General features: G+C 47.5%; 1 protein-coding gene across 2 annotated transcripts; it reads right to left on the bottom strand.

Annotated features, from left to right (window-relative positions):
* Positions 1–893: 893 nt before the first annotated feature.
* Positions 894–19416, bottom strand: HAS1 (hyaluronan synthase 1). 2 transcript variants are annotated; one of them, XM_058195582.1, is made up of 5 exons: positions 19379–19416; positions 9237–9934; positions 5078–5303; positions 4800–4932; positions 894–2747 (listed from the first exon to the last, which is right to left on the bottom strand). In XM_058195582.1, the coding sequence occupies exons 2-5, from the start codon at positions 9930–9932 to the stop codon at positions 2072–2074; spliced, it is 1731 nt and encodes a 576-aa protein (XP_058051565.1). In that variant the 5' UTR covers positions 9933–9934; positions 19379–19416; the 3' UTR covers positions 894–2071. The 2 variants fall into 2 exon arrangements, with proteins under 2 accessions (XP_058051565.1, XP_058051564.1); XM_058195581.1 differs by lacking the exon at positions 19379–19416 and adding an exon at positions 17758–17935.
* Positions 19417–19752: the final 336 nt, after the last annotated feature.

Below are 19752 nucleotides of genomic sequence, written 5' to 3'. Positions count from 1 at the left end.
AAGATGTTGGATAACCATTTTTCTGAAGTGGTGTAGGGTTTCCTGCCTAAGCAGGGGGTTGGACTAGAAGACCTCCAAGGTCCCTTCCAACTCTGTTATTCTAAATTCTAAAAGAGATCTTTGAATGGTGTTAGGATGGTTTCGTTGCTGGTTTTGTTTTGTTTTTTTGCTGCGAGCAACATGAATTGTAGGTAATCTTCAACATACGGCCACATTTTTGGGGCTGAGCGAGACAGTTAGTCAAGTGAATTTTGACCCATTTTACAGCCTTTCTCTCCACCGTTGTTAAGTGAACCACTGTAATACTTACCTCCGTAACACAGTTGTTAAGTGAACCCAGCTTTCCCATTGAGTTTGCTCATCAGAAGGACGCAAAAGGGGATCCTATGATACCCCCCCCCCCGGGACACTGCAACCGTCATAAATGTGAGTCAGTTGCCAGGTATCTGAATTTTGATCGCGTGACCATGGGGAATGCTGTAATGGTCGTAAGTGTGAAAAACGGTCATAAGTCATTATTTCTGAGTGCTGTTGTAACTTTGAACTGTCACGAAATGAACTGTTGTAGGTCAAGGATTACCCAAGGTACTTAGTGTACTTTCTGCGTTTTATTGTATAACGCAGGGGTCTCCAACCTTGGCAACTTTAAGACTTGTGGACTACAACTCCCAGAATCCCTCAGCCAGCAAAGCTGGCTGAGGGATTCTGGGAGTTGAAGTCCACAAGTCTTAAAGTTGCCAAGGTTGGAGACCCCTGGTATAACAGATGTATTCAACCAGCTGCTGGTTCATAACATTTGCCCTGCCTGAGGGGGAAAAAATATATATTAGGATAAAACACCACGAAAGGGATTTTATAAAATAAATAGTGTTTTATTTTTTACATCGCTTATAAAACTTTTTTTTTTTTACATCATCATTCAACGTTTAAAAAAAAAAAAAATTAAATAGCCCTCCTTTTCATTATTAAAATATGGCAAATAAATAACTTCAAGTCCTTCTTTTTCCTGTAAGAAAGATGTCCCTCAAATTCCAACCAAGACAATATTGCGTCCCTCCCCTCCCCACACAAAAAAAGAGGTAGTGGGTGCGAATTTGACCCACCCATCGGCTGTCTTTCCGGGAGAAAAAAAAGAATCAAGGAGGGCAGAATTTTCCAGCTTTTGTCCCAAAATTGTAAATGTTGGTGTTTCTTTTGTAATCAAGTCTTCACAAAGCCTAAGGCGAATTATTATTATTATTATTTTCATTTGGCAAAAAAAAAGGGCCACAAACAACTGTTTTAAAATTACGTTAGCATTCGTAGATGCAAATATATATATATATATACGATTTTAGCTTGCGGTAAAGTGAGGGTTTTCCCTCCCCCTCACCGCTCTCCCTGTTTTTCGCAGCAAGGCCTGTTCTTTCCTGCCAAATCCGCCAGGAGAACTTCAACGGGTGAGCGATGGACGCAACATTCCCGCCTTGGCCTTCAGTGGCTGTGGCACCAGCATTTCAGTGCAATTCGATGTGTGTCCCCTGTGCAGTCCACACCCTCGTGTGGGGGCATCACCCGGTGGCTCCATCCGAGAGGTGGTCGCGAGTCAAAAAAAAAAAAAAGTACCTGGGTACTAGAGAAGCACCCCTGGAATGGAGAAGACTTAGCAGTCATAAATAAATTTCAGATCGGAAAACATTCATCAGGACAGGAGAACCGAGAGGACAAGCGAGGTACCCCCCTCTCGCCTTTTGCTGGATAAAATAAATACCCTCCCTGAGAAGCATACACACACACACACACATACAAACATACATACCTTCCCCCTCCCCTCACAGCTCCTGTACCATCATCTGGTTCCACCCTGGATTCGCGAAGAGAACCAAGGAGTCTAAAACTTCAGCCTGAACAAGAGACACTTTGAGTTTAAAAGACTCAAGAGAGGGGAAGAATCGGCTTCCCTCCCTCACTTTGAATGAGAAACTCTTTTAGTTCTGACCCTGCAAGAAGATCCTTCGGTGAAGCTGCTCCCGTACCGCTACAGCTTCGATGGGAATCTAGGGAATCTGGAGATCTTCGCCTTCTTCCCTGCTCATACCTCCAGGCTGTAGAGGTCCATTCGCTTCCGGCAACACTTCCGAATCCATACCCAGTAAAGCATGACCATGAATGTCCAATAGCCCAAGTAGATGGCCAAGCCGGCGAGCAGATACAAGATCTCAGCTTGTTTGGCTTCCGTCGTCCAGTCAGCCAAGGCCTCTTGGTAGATCGTGTAGACCAGGCCTCCTAACAGAAGAAGACCCCAGATGGAAACGGGTAGCAGAGGCATGTAGTTGCCGACCATTTTCTTCCGTCCAGAGGTCCCCCAGCTGCTCTTGTTCATAGTCAAGATGGCGAAATACTTGGCCGGAAGTAGACCTCCCATGTAGAGGACGGCATAGAGGGACATGAAGAGCATGACCGGGTTGCTTCTCAGCCAACATGCGTAAAGGGCCTTCACGCAGGCCACCAGCTGGACGCAGAGCAAGACCCACAGCACGTCCCACAGGTTGCCCCCATAGAAGAGACGCAGGACCGTGGCCGTGACGAAGAAAGGGAAGATGCCGGAGACTACCGACTCGTAAGTCATCCAGAGGTGATGCCGGTGCCACCAGAGGGCGTTGTAGAGCCATTCCCGGAAGTATGACTTGGTCCAACGGGTTTGCTGAGCCAGCCAACGTAGGAATAAGGACGGGGTCTCCGAGTAGCAGCGGGAACGAGCTGTATATCTGGCACAAGGAAAGGAGGCAAAGATTAACCCCAGGAGGAACAAGACACAACTCGATTTGATTCCTGCACTGGTCCTTTCCTGATCATGGCTACACTACAGGAGTGGCCAAAATTGTGGAAACCTTTTGGGAAAAGTGTATTTTTGAGGTTTGATGGCTAATAATACCACTTTTTTTTTTTTTTGGAGTTTTAAGATATTCCACTACTGGAATGGCCTGGGAATAACCCAGACCTTAACCCAATTGAAAATCTATGGAGCCGACTAAAGAAACTTGTTAGTCAGAAGTGACCCAGCAATAAAACCCAGTTCATAGAAGCCATCCTTCAATCTTGGTTTCACATGATAACAGCTGCAGAACTAAAAAACTTGCTTCACTCCATGGGAAGATGTGCCACCTGTGGCATGCGTGCCATAGGTTCACCATCACAGGTGTGGGGTCTCCCGTCTTTGGCAGAGGGGGGGTGATAGAAGACTTTCAAGGTCTCTTCCAGCCCTATCTTTCTAATGAAAACCTTGGTGTCTAAAATACCTGCCGTGGGAACTGGAGGACAACACGGCGAAATTTGGCCCAAGAAATCCATCTCATTCCTGCAGTTCTCCAAAGTGGGAAGGATAATGTGACCTCAGGGATCTCCAAACTGGCAACTTGATGACTTGCGGACTTCAATTCCCAGAATTCTCCCCCCGCCTGGGCATCCTGGCTGTGGAATTCTGGCAATTGAAGTCCACAAGTCTTCAAGTTGCCAAGTTTGGAGATCCCCCCCCCACCCCCTGTTCTTCCTCGTGAGGTTATCGTTGTATGAAAACGAGAGAACGGCCATGAAAACATTATTTTCTGTCTGTATTTGTACACAACACACTGAACTAGGTGGAAAGGGGTTGGGAAAATCTGTGGTTCAAGATGTTACGGAAATTCAGCCTTTGTCTCTGCAAACCGCAGAACTCCATTTTCATATTATGTTCATAATAGAGTTTCTCGATTTGGACAAAGCATCTTATATAAAAGCAGAAATTAAGTTCATTATCCAAAATTGATCATATTGTATGAACATAGCAATTCATGAACAAACTGGGGATACCAAAAAGTATTGTGTGGGTGTTAAGTGCACAGCCAGAAGCTTAAGTAATTCAAGTGTGAATCAATTTGATTTCCTAACATAACACTTTAATAGGAATATTATTATTCTATTATAATACATCTTGGGCAAAGATATATTAAATAAGCTCAGTACCAAACACTGGAAAAGATAGGACAACCCTAAATTTAGCTTGTAGCTTGATATAATAGTACCTACAAAGGCTGCTACCAGTGTCAGTTAAAAAGACAAAGCTTCAATAAATTCACAAGATTTCTTCAGATTCTTTAATTGCTCCCAAAGGCCTGTCTCTGTGTTTAACAACAACCCTGTAAGTCCGTATTTCTCAACCTGGGGAAGTTTAAGAAGGCCATGCTGGGTGAGGAATTCTGAGAGTTGAAGTCCACCTCTCTTAAACTTGCCCAGGTTGAAAAAAAACAAAACTCCGCTGTAAGTCAGAAAGCCATATCTGGAGGACTTCATAAATGAAGTCAAGTGTTTGAAATGGGAAGTCCTACTTGTAAAAAAAATTAGCATCCTAAATCAGGGGTCTGCAACCTTAAACACTCAAAGAGCTATTTGAACCCGTTTCCCACACAAAAGAAAACACCGGGAGCCACAAAACCCTTCCCGTGCCTGACTATTTCTTGAACGGCCTCAAAACTTGCATATGTAGTTGAATTAAATGTTCCGTTTTCTTCTGAAACTTTTTTCTTTTCTTGGATTCATCCATGGTTGGCCTACCGGGGATTGAAAAGCTCAATAAATCGCGTGCCGGCGGGTGTCGCACATTGGTGGTTGTGATGCGTATTTTGAGTGACAGGGAGCCGCAGCAGAGGGGTGAAAGAGCCACATGCGGCTCCAGAGCCGCAGGTTGCTGACCGCTGCCCTAAAAGAACTACCTCAACAGACGTCTCACGTTTCACTCCATATGGAGTTCCTATATTCCATCAGATAACTCAGATTATCCTTACTTGGTGGCGTAGCCAATGCTCAACATTCTGTTGGTGAGGTGTCTATCGTCCCCAAAGGTACAGTGCGTTCCAAGGAACTTCTGATTGTACCAGGATTCCAAAAACTGCTGTAGGAGGTCATTCCGATACAGACCTGATGCAACCAATAAAAAAGAAGGGGTAAGATTTTTTTAAAAAAAAATTCAGAAGATCAGGGAAATGCATTAATCTTTCCAATATCGCTTCATGGCTTCTTCAGAGAAAGGACTTAAGACATTATTTACAGGCGGAAGCCTTACCTAAGGGACCACTGATGCAGGAGACACAGTTGAAATAGGACTGGCAGGCCCGCTCAATGTTGAAAGCCATCCAGTAGCGCAGACTGCTCATGAAGCTGATGTAGGAGTCGGAAAGGTTGAGGATCCTGACGTCTCCACCAACGGCCCCGTAGCGTTCGTTGGACTCCAGCACCTTCACCAGTTCTACCGTTGCTTCTGGTTCCAGCTTGGTGTCGGAGTCACAGACCTGGGAGAAGCCAAGAGTTTAGTCTAAAAACACCCCATCAACTTGTCAAGAAGATCTGATATTGCTGGAACCTAGAGCCTGGGTCCAGAAGGATTGTACAGTTTGACCTCTTCTTTTCTAGCCTTCGGTCCTCCGCAGGAGACGAAGAAGCATCAACTGATTTGGGAACATCCCTTGGTTGCCGTAAAATGTGGCGTACATACATGGACAAGCCAGCCCAAAGGGCAAAACAAGATCAGAGGAACACATAGATACTCGAGAAGAATCTTGGGAGTCAGGAGGAAGAACTACAGCTTAGACCCGTGATAGTGAACCGAGGACACACGTGCCACACGTGGCACATGGAGCCATATCGGTGGGCACACGAGCGTTGCCCTAGCTCAGCTCCAGCATGCATGTGCACGCCGGCCAGCTGATTTTCGGGCCTTCCGGGCCCACCAGAAATCAGAAAACAGGCTGTTTCCGGCCTCCAGAGGGCCTCTGGTGAGATGGGGAAGGCCGTTTTCACCCTCCCCAGGCTCCTAGAAAGCCTCTGGATCCTGCGGAGAGCAAAAAGACGGGACTTCTGGTTCCACCGGAAGTTGGGAAAAAGGCTGTTTCTGGCATCCGGTGGGCCTCTAGGTGGGTGGGGAAGGCCGTTTTCACCCTCCCCAGGCTCCTAGAAAGCCTCTGGATCCTGCGGAGAGCAAAGAGACGGGACTTCTGGTTTCACCGGAAGTTGGGAAAAAGGTCGTTTCTGGCATCCGGTGGGCCTCTAGAAGGGTGGGGAAGGCCATTTTTGCCCTCCCCAGGCTCCCAGAAAGCCTCTGGAGCATGAGTAAGTGAAAAATGGGCCTACTGGGCCCACCATCGTGCCAAAAGCGGGGGGAGTGCGGGGGGTATCATGCATGCATGTGTGGGGATGGGGCGCTTTGAATTATGGGTGTGGGCATGCATGCCCCCCCTGCTTTTGGCACACGACAGCAAAAAGTTTGGCCATCACTAGCTTAGACAGTAGTAGTTCTCTGGAAAATTAAGGGTGGTTTCCACAGGAAGTCAAAGCCATGAGTACTAATACTACTTTTATTGTAAAGGGAGATATAGAATCTTGCAAGTCTAAAAGGACTTTCCCTTGTCTTTACTTTCCACAGAATTAGACCCCTTCTGAGATCTTTTCTCTAACCCCATTTCTGCTTTGGACTCAAATGTCTTTTATCAGACCATTATCTAGGTCTCCAAACATGGCAGCTTTAAAGACTTATGGACTTCAACTCCCAGAATTCCTCAGCCAGCAGTGTTGGCTGGGAGATTCTGGGAGTTGAAGTCCACAAGTCTTAATTTAAGGATTTGAGGAATGTCTAGCTTGGAAGTCTTCTTTCGTTAGGGGTATTACTTGGAACCCCGACAGTTGCCAAGTTTGTGGACCTTCCTCCTGTCTCCCAAGCTTATTGTCACAGCCCGTTCCATTTGCAACAATTATGATCCCATGGAAGTGCATTGTCTAGTATAGGGGTCTCCAACCTTGGTCCCTTTAAAACTTGTGGACTTCAACTCCCAGAGTCCCTCAACCAGCAAAGCTGGCTGAGGAACTCTGGGAGTTGAAGTCCACAAAGGGACCAAGGTTGAAGACCCCTGGTCTAGTACAGGAACTCCAACTTTGACAACTTTAAGACTTGTGGACTTCAACTCCCAGAATTGAACTAATACATAATAACAGAGTTGGAAGGGACCTTGGAGGTCTTCTAGTCTAACCCCCTGCCTAGGTAGGAAACCCTACACCATTTCAGACAAATGGTTATCCAATGTTTTCTTAAAAATTTCCAGTGTTGGAGCCTTCACAACTTCTGCAGGCAAGTTGTTCCACTTATTGATTGTTCTAACTGTCAGGAAATTTCTCCTTAGTTCTAAGTTGCTTCTCTCCTTGATTAGTTTCCACCCATTGCTTCTTGTCCTGCCCTCAGGTGCTTTGGGGTATAGTTTGACTCCCTCTTCTTTGTGGCAACCCCTGAGATATTGGAACTCTGTGAGCTGAAGTCCACAAGTCTTAAAGCTGCCAAGGTTGGGAGAGCCCTGGTCTAGTAAACAACCAAGTGCAACCTATCTTATGTATAACAGTTGCTGATTGACTTAAAAAGATAACAGTTTACTTCCTCACTTGCCCCATCGGTAGAGTGGGAATGAAAGCTATCTAACCTTGCATACGCAAATGAGGAAATGCGTGATTGGTTTTCCAGAAAATCAAGATTACAGGGCTAACTATAAAGGGGCTGAAGAGATTAAAAAGGAAGACGTCCTATGGAAAGTAATTCATGAAGCTTTGTTTTTTTGGGGGGAGATCAAGTCAAGGTCAGTGAAGTGCCATCACCTAAAAGTTTGTTGGAAGCATTTTAGTTTCCAACTGTAATGGCTGGGCACGGTGGCAAATTGGTGGGCTGCCAGCCCTTACATAATTACCACGCTAGAATCTGAAATCCTAGACCTTGTAATTAATGAAATGATTTTAAAAAAATCATAGCCCAACAACAGCAGATGGAAGATACGCAACTTTCCAGACCAATAAACAATTAGGTGCTTGGAGGAAGAATAATGGTTAGAGACAATTTCCTCAACCATGTACCTTCCGGATGTGCCAAACTATAAATCCCAATATGCCCAGACATGATCAGATGGCAGGGTTAATTTGCCAGGACATCTGGAAGAGGCTCGTTAAAGAATGTTGGGATAAGATGTTGATCTGGAGTTCAAATCTCTACTTATCTCTGAAGGCCAGTGTATGTTTTGGGATGAGTCACTATCTGTTAGTTTTCCAGAAAGGAAAAAATTGAAGGGGAATAGACCGTATTATACCTCAAGCTCTTCACATGGAAGGTGAGATAAATACCATAGTGCTATAGAATAGAATAGAATAGAATAGAATAGAATAGAATAGAATAGAATAGAATAGAATAGAATAGAATAACAGAGTTGGAAGGGACTTTGGAGGTCTTCTAGTCCAACCCCCTGCTTAGGCAGGAAACTCTACACCACTTCAGACAAATGCTTATCCAACATCTTCTTTAAAAACTTCCAGTGTTGGAGAATCCACAACTTCTGGGGGCAAGTTTTTCTACTGATTAATTGTTCTCACTGTCAGGAAATTTCTCCTTAGTTCTAAGTTGTTTCTCTCCTTGATTAGTTTCCACCCATTGCTTCTTGACCTGCCCTCAGGTGCTTTGGAGAATAGCTTGACTCCCTCTTCTTTGGGGCAGCCCCTGAGATATTGGTGACATTCCTTTGATGGGCATTTCCTCAAAGTGTATTTCAGGCCCTTAAATTGCCCAGATTGGGCAAATCTGGGGCCAATCATGCAATTATACAAAATTTGCAAAGTGGTTGTTGAGGATAATTTGCCATGAAGAAGCCTGGGCCTTTCAAAGTGGAAGAGAGAGAGAATATTTAGAATAACAGAGTTGGAAGGGACCTTGGAGGTCTTCTAGTCCAACCACCTGCTTAGGCAGGAAACCCTACACCACTTCAGACAAATGGTTATCCAACCTCTTCTTAAAAACTTCCAGTGTTGGAGCATTCACAACTTCCGGAGGCAAGTTGTTCCACGGATTCTAACTGTCTGTCAGGAAATTCTCCTTAGTTCTAGGTTGCTTCTCTCCTTGATTAGTTTCCACCCATTGCTTCTTGTCCTGCCCTCAGGTGCTTTGGAGCAGGGATCTCCAACCTTGATCCCTTTAAGACTTGTGGACTTCAACTCCCAGAGTTCCTCAGCCAGCTTTTGCTGACTGAGGGACTCTGAAAGTTGTAGTCCACAAGTCTTAAAGGGACCAAGGTTGGAGACCCCTGCTTTGGAGAATAGTTTGACTCCCTCTTCTTTGTGGCAGCCCCTGAGATATTGGAACCCTGCTATCATGTCACCCACCTCCCAGCCCTATAAAAGAATAATAATAATAAAAAGTTGGGTACCTGAACGTAGTCGACTGAATTCCCAAGGGCCTTGAAGGCCGTGTACATGACTTCTCGTTTCCCACCCCATTTTTGCATGATGCAGACACATCTCTTGGTGCGGATCAGTTCTTCCACCACCAGTTGGCCGGGATCTTCCATATCAATCTCGGTGTAGACGGAGGGCTCATCCCCCGTCTGGTAACCACTGCCCCCTTTCTCCATATCCAACTGAGGTTGGTGGTGGTAGTTGTTCTCCCAAACAAAAGTGCCCACATCTTCTCCAGCGAAGACCTCTCGGAACATATCCATCATGTATCGGTCCTCGTTGCTGTTCCCATCCACCACCATGATGATCCGGAGTTTCTCCGGGGGATACAGGGTTGCCTTGACCGATTGAAGGCACTCGCGGAGGTAGGCTGGGTCCTCCTGATAAGCCGAGATGGTGAGGGCCACCGACTTGGTGTAGCTGCACGACAGCGAGTCCCTCCGCATCCTCTTGTGCTCCAGGAAAGCGAAGAAGCTTTGGATGATGAGGTGGAAGGTGAGGAAGGCTCCGTAGAGACCAAAGGCCATGATGTGGTATTGGTCAGAGACCAGCTGGATGCCCTTAATGTAGGCCCATGCCAGCACTGATAATATGAGCAAGGCGAAGCCAATGGTGATGATCCGACGTCCCGTCGAGACAAAAAATTTGGTGGCTTTGGAAACATCCATCCCTAGGGAGAAAAACAAACAAACAGGGAAGTGAGTAATCTCAGTTTTTATCATCTTCTTTTAATGAACCCATAATCTCTTGCGGGGTGGAGTCTGGGCAACAGATTGGAGCTTAGCACTTACTGGCCGGATGCCTTTCCTGTTGCCAATGCGGAGTTTTTTGTCCAGCAGATATATTTACCTTGTGCCCAGAGAGAGAAATACCTGCCTCTACCTAGGATCGAACTCACAGCCTCCTGATTGTGAGGCGAGAGCTCCACCTCTACGCCACTGCACCACTCAATAATGTGTTTTTATGATACGGATTAAATATTTATGGGCAGGAACAGACCCAGGGTGCCGTCTTCCAAGGACATCAAAGATGCAGAATACGATCTTCAACCGACACCTCAGTAAACTGCTGGCCGAGGGATTCTGAGACATTTTGCTGTGTCGTTGAATTTAACTATGGATTGGATCACACCCCCATCCCATACTAAATCATAAATCGTGTCTCACAAACACACATGGCCGACTTCACTAAAGGGTGAAGGGTAATTTAGGTGGTTCGTAGGTGTAAAACTCCCATCCGTAAATCGTGATTTATGGCTGTCTAACATGGTTGTACATGAGACCACCCCAGCCTCTTTCAACCATGATTAGAAACAACTCTGGCTTCATACACGTACAAAACCCTTCGTGACTGAACTGGCTATTTAAAACATGGTGGAATTATTTCAACTGAAGCTCAACCATCCAACTACTAAGCAACTTGCAATTATTCTTGAGCCACGGTGGCGCAGTGGTTATAGTGCAGTACTGCAGGCTACTTCTGCTGGCTGCCTGCAATTTGGCTGTTCAAATCTCACCAGGCTCAAGGTTGACTCAGCCTTCCATCCTTCCGAGGTGGGTAAAATGAGGAGCCAATATTGTTGGGGGCAATAGGCTGAGTCTGTAACCTGCTTAGAGAGGGCTGTAAAGCGGTATATAAGTCTAAGTGGCAGATAGATGGGGAAGAAATGGAGGTAGTGACAGATTTTATTTTCCTGGGCTCCAAGATCACCGCAGATGGGGACTGCAGCCAAGACTGCTTGCTACTGGGGAGGAAAGCTATGGCAAATCTAGACAGCATACTAAAAAGCAGAGACATCACCCTGCCAACAAAAATGCATATAGTCAAGGCTGTGGTTTTCCCAGTTGCAATGTATGGCTGCGAAGGTTGGACCATAAGACCTTCCTTCCCGGAGGAGCTGGCTTGTGTCTCTTCCTTCTACAACAGCTGAGCGCCAAAGAATCGAGGCCTTTGAGCTCTGGTGCTGGAGAAGACTCCTGCGAGTCCCTTGGACTGCAAGGTGAACAAACAAATCAGTTCTAGAGGAGATCAACCCTGATTGCTCTTTAGAAGGCCAGATCCTGAAGATGAAACTGAAATATTTTGGCCACCTAATGAGAAAGAAGGACTCACTGGAGAAGAGCCTAATGCTGGGAAAGATTGAGGGCAAAAGAAGAAAGGGACAACAGAGAACGAGGTGGCTGGATGGAGTCACTGAAGCAGTAGGCATGAGTTTAAATGGACTCCAGAGGATGGTAGAGGACAGGAAGGCCTGGAGGAATGTTGTCCATGGGGTCGCGATGGGTCGGACACGACTTCGCAACTAACAACAACAAACAACAACAACAAGTCTAAGTGCTATTGCTATTCTTCCTGTGTTGAGCCACAAGGAGAAGGTGCCATTAGGATTTTCCATTAGGGAAAAGGGTTGAGATGCTCCCCTCCCAGCCTGGGTGGGTTCCTCCTTTCCAGGCTGCGCCCACCCCAAGCATCCCTAAGCTAATTTCCTGGCACGGTCTCAGAACAAAGCTGTTAAAAATATATTTACAGAGCCAACGAAAGGGGCGTTTCTCCGAATCAGAGCCATTGGCAGCCATGGGTCACTGAATAAATAAACGGCAAAGTATTGAGATGGTATGTGTTATTACCACTTGTACATACACGTGTGTGGGTTCTTTCTTGCTTAACCCTTCCCGAGACAGTATCAAAATCTCTCTTTTTTCTGCATTCACCATTCAGGGCACAATCGTATTTTTATGGGGCAGGGCCGGCCCTAACCATTAAGATAAAACGGCTGCCTTGGGCAGGACCTAAAGGTAAAGGAGAAATTTCCTGACAGTTAGAACAATTAATATGTGGAACGACTTGCCTGCAGAAGTTGTGAATGCTCCAACACTGGAAATTTTTAAGAAAATGTTGGATAATCATCTGACTGAGATGGTGTTTCCTGCCTGGGCAGGGGGTTGGACTAGAAGGCCTCCAAGGTCCCTTCCAACTCTGATGTTATGTTATATGTTATGTTATGTAAAGGTAAAGGTTCTCCTTGCACATATGTGCTGGTCGTTCCTGACTCTAGGGGGCGGTGCTCATCTCCGTTTCAAAGCCGCAGAGCCAGCGCTGTCTGAAGATGTCTCCGTGATCATGTGGCCGGCATGACTCAATGCCAAAGGCGCACAGAAGGCTGTTACCTTCCCACCAAAGGTGGTCCCTATTTTTCTACTTGCATTTTTTTGCGCTTTTGTGCTTTCGAGCTGCTAGGTTGGCAGGAGCTGGGACAAATAACGGGAGCTCACCCCGTTACGCGGTGCTAGGGATTCGAACCGCTGAACTGCCGACCTTTCGATCGACAAGCTCAGCGTCTTAGCCACTGAGCCACCACATCCCCTGGCCAGCACCTAGGTGAGTAGCAAAAGTGAAAAAAGCAAACCAAACATGGTTAAATAGTTTATCACGGTTTATGTTTTTTGGGCAGAGACGATTGATGGATTTTCTGCCTCTGGTGGAAAAAAACGAACAACCCTTCGGTTCGTCTCATGTAACAGACAGAATGATTTTAGAAACAATTGCAAGTCGTCCTTGACTTACGACCACAGCAGAGCCCAGCCTTTCCGCTGCTAAGCAAGACCGTTGTCGAGTTTTGCCTCCATGTTATGACCTTTCCCCCCCGCCGTTGTTAAGTGAACCTCTGCAGTGCTTGAATTAGCAGCACGGTTGTTAAGTGAACCCCCATTGACTTTGTTTGTCAGAAAAGGTCACCAAAAAAAAGGGATCACATGATCCCGGGACACTGTGACCGTCATAAGTATGGACCAAGCGTCTGACTTTTGACCAAGTGACCATGGGGATACTGCGACGGTCGTTAAGTGTGAAAAGTGGTCACAACTCACTTTTTTTTCCAGAGCCGTTGTAGCTTTGAACGGTCACTAAATGAATGGTTGTTAAGTCAAGGATTACCTGGGACGAAAGGTTGTGAGCTGGCCTTGAACGTGGCGGTAATCCCATGCTAGGGGTGGGAACAGACCGTCTTTGGAAGAAGGTGGACCAGGTAGGAGCAGAAATCCCAAAATGATGTCAATCAATAAGGGCAATCAAAAGACTAAGAGCATGTTATCTTTTGGGATTTACTCCTGAGCAGAGCAGGAATCACCATGAGGACAAAATCTTGGAAGAGTTTCGTCTTATTTTACTCAATTTGTATCCTGCCTTTATTGTTTCTTGTAAATAACTCAAGATAGCCGACATATCCATCACCCCTTCCTCCTCCTGTTTTTTTCCCCCACAACCACCATCCAGTGAGGTGAGTTGGGCTGAGAGACAATGACTGGGCCAAGGTCATCCAGCCAGCTTTTCATGGCTAAGGTGGGACTAGAACTCACAGTCGCCTGGTGATTGGACGAGTCATCCAATCAGCTTTCGGGCCTATTGCAGAACTAGAACTCACTATCTCCAGAGATTGGCCCAGTAATCCAATCAGCTTTCGTGTCTAATGTGGAACTAGAACTCACCGTCTCCAGTGATTGGCCAAAGTCACCCAGCCAGCCCATCATGGTTAAGATGGGCACTAGAACTCCCAGTCTCCTGATGATTGGCCCAGTAATCCAATCAGCTTTTGTGTCTAATGTGGAACTAGAACTCACCGTCTCCAGTGATTGGCCCAAAGTCACCCAGCCAGGTTGCATGGTTAAGATGGGCACTAGAACTCCCAGTCTCCTGATGATTGGCCCAATCATCCAATCAGCTTTCGTGCCTATTGCGGAACTAGAACTTACAGCCTCGGCCGATTGGCCCAAAGTCCCCCAGCTGGCTTTCACGCCTAAGATGGGACTAGAACTCACCATCTCCCACTTTCTATCCTGATGCCTTAACCACTAGACCAAACTGGTTCTGCAGCTTTTTTATGAGGCTCTTGAAGACAGAGTTCCACTTTTTCTGACCCGAGTCTCAACTTCTCCTATTGCCAAACCACCACATGCACTTACGACATCATCGGGGCTGGGTGGGAAGCACACGTGACCAGCTGTGCACCAATGCGTGCATTTGGACAGTCATGTGAACAAACATACCGGGAGGAGATGAAAGAGCTGACTGTGTGTTGTTATGGGAGAATTCCATAGCAACATGCCTTGGGCAGCCTTGTTACTAAATCGGGCAAAATTGCAAACTCTGAGCCAAGAGGAACACGGATCTTCACTGAGCTCAACACTAAACCCGGGAGGTAGCCATGTCTGAGCCATAGTCTCTGGCCCTCCCACTTGCAAGATAAGAAGTCATCTAGGATGCTTTTCAAGGGATGCAGTGGCTCAGTGGCTAAGACACTGAGCTTGATTGAAAGTTCAGCAGTTCGAATCCCTCGTGCCGCGTAATGGGGTGAGCTCCTGTTCCTTGCCCCAGCTTCTGCCAACCTAGCAGTTCGAAAGCACGTAAAAAAAACGCAAGTAGAAAAAATAGGGTCCACCTTTGGTGGGAAGGGAACAGCGTTCCATGCGCCTTTGGCGTTTAGTCATGTCGGTCACATGACATCTTCGGATAGCATTGGCTCTTCGGCTTTGAAATGGAGATGAGCACCGGCCCCTAGATGACTAGGAACAACTAGCACATATGTGTGAGGGAAACCTTTACCTTTTTATCATGCTTTCAGGAGTGTTGACTTATTAGCTAGGTGAACCTGTGGCCCAAGCTATGTGTCCCATTTTGACCTCCCTAATAGCAATAGTACTTAGACTTATATACCGCTTTACAGTGCTTTTACAGTCCTCTCTAAGTGGTTTACAGAGTCAGCCTATGGCCCCCAACAATCTGGGTCCTCATTTTACTCACCTCGGAAGGATGGAAGGCTGAGTCAACCTTGAAAGCTCTTGTTGATATAGCCCCCTACTCTAAAGCTTTAATAAGACCCAGCTGGGTGTACTAGTTAAAGGCACAGAGCTAGAAACTAGGAGATTGTGACTTCTAGTCCCTTCTTAGGCACAAAGCCAGCTGGATGACTTTGGGCCAGTCCCTTCCTCTCAGCCCTAGGAAGGAGGCAATGGCAAGCCACTTCGGCAAAACCTTGGCAAGAAAACTGCAGGGATTTGTTCAGGAATCAAAATCAACTTGAGGTTTTATGACAACACAGAATCTCTCCCAATAGTTATATGCGGCTTTCTTGACTGGTAAATCTCCCAGGTCCAATGGATTACGTGCAGATCACTAGTCACCAAGCAGATGGAGAGGGATCACACACTCTGTCTCCTACATAAGCCCATCCTCTAAGTCAGTATTTCCCAACCCTGGCAATTTGAAGACCTGTGGACTTCCAACTCCCAGAATTCCCCAGCCAGCATCTTCAAGTGGCCTGAGTTGCGAAACACTACTCTAAATGAATAGAATATTGATGTAGCAGAAACGGGGCAAGGAAGATAGCAAAACTGCAGCTCCTGAGATGTGGCTGAACTACAGCTGCCACCTGTCCCAGCCAGCAGGGGTAAGGAGAAGACAATCTAGGTCAGGGGTGTCAAACTCAAGGCCCGTGGGCCAGAACTGGCCCGCGTAGTGCTTAGATTTGGCCCAAGGGGCCGCCCTGGAAGCAGCGAAGGACCGGCCTGCGGTGTCTCCGCACAGCCCTCCTGAGCCCTGTTTTTGGTTGCGATGGCCTCCTGCAGCCCTCTGCGAGCAAAAACAGAGTCTGGGCTGTCCACACACAGCCCCTACCCCACCCCAGCTCCGTTTTTGCTGGCAGAGGGCTGCAGGAGGCCATTTCAGCTGAAAACAGAGCCTTGATGAGTGACTTTGAGCAGGCCGTGCCCACCTTGACCACACCCGCCCCCCCTCCAGGGTTGAGGTCAAACACAACCCTGATGCGGGCCTCAGTGGAATCGAGTTTGACACCCTTGATCTAGGCATTTCAGTTTAGAAAGATTAATAAGTAAAATAATAATTGATTAATAAGCTTGTACGTCACACGACTGAATGATTCTGAGGGGCTCACAGCAATCAAACAAAGAAACAGCTATGAAATCTCGATCTCCTGCTTGGCCGGAGGTGGGGGAGGGGGGTCGGGGGTTGGACTAGATGACCTACAAGGTCCCTTCCAACTCTGTTATTTCTGTTCTGTTCTGAATACAAGACTCACCCAGCCAAATCAATGAAAATAAGCGATAGAAATAAAAAAATGTGATAGATCAAGGGGACGGACTTCCCACTCCCCCCTTTGCCCAAGGCCTGGATGAAGAGCTATTAAAATAAAATCGATTTTATTCTATCTGAGATCTAGGTCAGTGGGCTGTGTCAAATGGTTTTTGCAGCCTACTGGAGAACCGATCTTCAAGTTTCATTCCCAACCTTGACCCACAAGTACGTTGAACCAAACAAAAAAACAAAACAAAACATGGCAATACATAAAATTCACAGATCGGAAGAAAGAACCCCGATGGGAACAAGCAAAGCCAGCTTAAAATCAAGTCGGACTCTTTGCTCATCTGGTCAATCTTTGCCAAGCATCGCGATCGGAATTGGGAGCCTCTGGTTTCAACACAACCCATTCATTTCTGCCTATCTCCCTCCCCACCCAACCAAGAGTTTTGGTTCTTCTGCCCGGGCTGGCGATAGCGGCTCGCCAGCATAACTTTTTGGCTCCGGGTGGGGGGGGGGGTTCCATTGTTAAAAAAAAAAAAAGCAGCGTGCATAACCTTCACCTGCCTTCCCCGCTTCCTTGCCGGGATCTGCTAGAACGGTTTGCATGAGCGATCACACCTATTCTTTGCTCGCGGATTTAATGAATGAATCCAGGCTCGCAGTTCCAAGATACCCAATCCGTCATTTTGCTCCACGCGCCCATCAAGCAACAACTTTCCCCGTTGCTGAAGGATGAGTCCAACACACACACAAACACAAAAACTTGCAAATGAACCTTGGTCGAATAACCTTCCCCCAAGCATCCTTAAGCCTCTCTATGCAGATCGGGTGTGTGTGTGGATTTTTAAGATGCTGACGCTTCGTGTTTTCAGCTTCAACTTGGACTTAATATCTATTTTATATGAAGAGAGAGGCGCTTAAAGGTTGTTGTTTTTTTGGGGGGGGCGTTTGGTTCCCGTTGGCTAAGACGTCTGCTTCTAAAAACCCACAGGCTCCAATTCCTGAAATGTGCGGGACCGACCGGAACCCGGGTTGGAAGAGCGCTGGGGGAAAGAAAGCGCACTCTGCATACTCTCAGAGGCAGATACAGTCATCCTCTGGCTAGGCTAAGGGTAGCCCCTGAAAGCAGACCCACCGGCCGCAAACTCGGATCGTCGCCAAAATCAAAGCGGGGGTGGGGGACGGTTTGCTTGCAGAACCCAGCAGCATCCCCTACTCTCCCCCCCCCTCCCAGCCATTGTTACAGCTATGGAAGAAATTCAACCCCGCTACCAAAGCGGCTCCGCTGAGCTGGAATCAGCTCCGGTCCCCAGCCCCCCACCCCACCCCCGATTCCCAGCTCGCCCTCCCCTTCTCCAGGCCCCGCGGACCTATCCCCCTCCACGGCCGGCCAATGCTTACCTGCAGCGCCGGGGCTTGCGAAGAGCAGCCAGCGCAGGACCCGAGCTGGCTTGGCCGAGAAAGCGGGGCTGTTGCACGCCTGGCGGGGGAAGCTTTTGAATCGGGAGGGGCGGCCTCTTCCCTGCGTCAGGGATGGGTTGGGCTGCCTTCCAGGTCCCTGCCCCATTCCTGGGCTGTGTGCTTTAAGTCCGACGTCTTGGGTGGGGGGCCCCTAATCCCTCGGCCGGCCGGCTGCCCCGCCTGGGGGACACGCCTCTGACTCATTCGGGTGGTGGGCGGTTTCCCCACGTCTTTCAGCGCCCCCATCCATCTCCCAGCCGGGTCCTGGCCTGGGAACGTGCGAAAAGGGATGGCTCGCCAGGAGAAGACCCGCCGAGGTTTGATCGACGGAGCCCGGAGTTTAAATAAAGAAATACAATCAATCAATCAATCAAAAGCCTCCGTCGTGGGGACACCGACGCACAGCCACTTGGCTGTGGCTCTTTGGTGGGTGTTTTGCGGGTTTGGCTGTTGCTGGGGGATCTCCTGGTGGTGTCCCATCTAACCCATACAAGTACCTAACCCTACCTAACCCATGCAGGTCCTCCTCCTCCTCCTATTGAGTTTAGCCGACGATCTCTCTCTCTCTCTCTCTGTTGCCTTTAGAAAGAAAAGATTTCAATGAGCTTTCTTGAACTTTGCATACGATCAGGAAGCACTGGGATGGATTGGGTTAAGATCAGGGGTGAAATCCAGCAGGTTCTGATAGGTTCTAGAGAACCGGTAGTGGAAATTTTGAGCAGTTCAGAGAACTGGCAAATACCACCTCTGGCTGGCCCCAGAATGGGGTGGGAATGGAGATTTTGCAGCATCCTTCCCCCAGGAGTGGGGAGGGAATGGAGATTTTGCAGTATCCTTCCCCTGCCACGCCCACCAAGCTATACCACGCCCACCAAGCCACACCCACAGAACCAGTAGTAAAAAAATTTGGATTTCACCACTGCTTAAAATATTGGCTAGGGCTTGGTGCAGTTTTATGGAAACTCAAAATCAGTGCTTTTTGGACCGATTTGGCCCCGGTACCCATAACACAACCCAACTCACCACAATTGGCCAGGTTTAAAGTGGTGGTGGGGGTCTCCAAAACTTGGCAACTTGAAGATTTGTGGACTTCAAATCTCAGAATTCCTTAGCGCAGCCAGCTAAGGAATCTGGGGAGCCAAAGTCCACAAGTCTTCAAATTGCCAAGTTTGGAGACCCACCCACTCCCACTCCCACCGCCGCCCCAATAAACCATAAGTTGTTGGTTATGAATATTATCGGTTCGGCCACAAGTCAGCCAAACGCAAGGCAGTTGGGTGCATTGCCTGAAACCACCACCTAAAGTCCCTGCCGAGCATGTCTCATGTCATAGCTTGTGTTGGGACAAAATTTGGAAGTGTTTTACGTGCCGTGACGAAAGTGGAATATAAATCTAATCAATAGGGAAGGCCTGTCCTGCAGCAGGGCCTCTTTTCCCCTGTCTTCCTAGCTGTGCTAAATCAGAAACATTAAACTCAGTTTAATCGTGGCTGAGGGTACAATGCTATAGAGAAACTCTGCTTGTCTCCCAACTGAAAACAAAACCGTTTTTTGCACTCACATTTGCTGGAATTCCAGGAAAAGGAAGGTTGGGGGGGAAGGCACATAAGATCTGGATGATGCAATCAGGACATGTTTCAGACAAGTATTGAAGCTGGGGAAATCCAAGCGTGGGATAAGGCTGTGGGACAGAGGGGGCTGGAAGGGTGGAGAAGAGGGAAGAAAGCAAATAGATTGAGGGTATCTGAAGTGCCAGGCTGTCAGTGAATGGATGGACGGGAGGAATGATAATCCAATCGAGAGAACGAGATAGCGTGACCCACAGGAGGAGGCCAATAACAAAGCAGCAAAGAGGAATCCAGGAAGACCAGAACTGGAGGGGCCCTTGAGGTCATCAAACCTGGAGTTTGTTCCACAGGAGTGCAAATGAACCAA

The sequence above is a fragment of the Ahaetulla prasina genome, chromosome 10 (assembly GCF_028640845.1).
Source record: "Ahaetulla prasina isolate Xishuangbanna chromosome 10, ASM2864084v1, whole genome shotgun sequence".
Classification (NCBI taxonomy): Eukaryota; Metazoa; Chordata; class Lepidosauria; order Squamata; family Colubridae; genus Ahaetulla; species Ahaetulla prasina.
The sequence above is the reverse complement of the archived record's forward strand: the minus strand, read 5'-3'. Positions and strand labels throughout refer to the sequence as shown.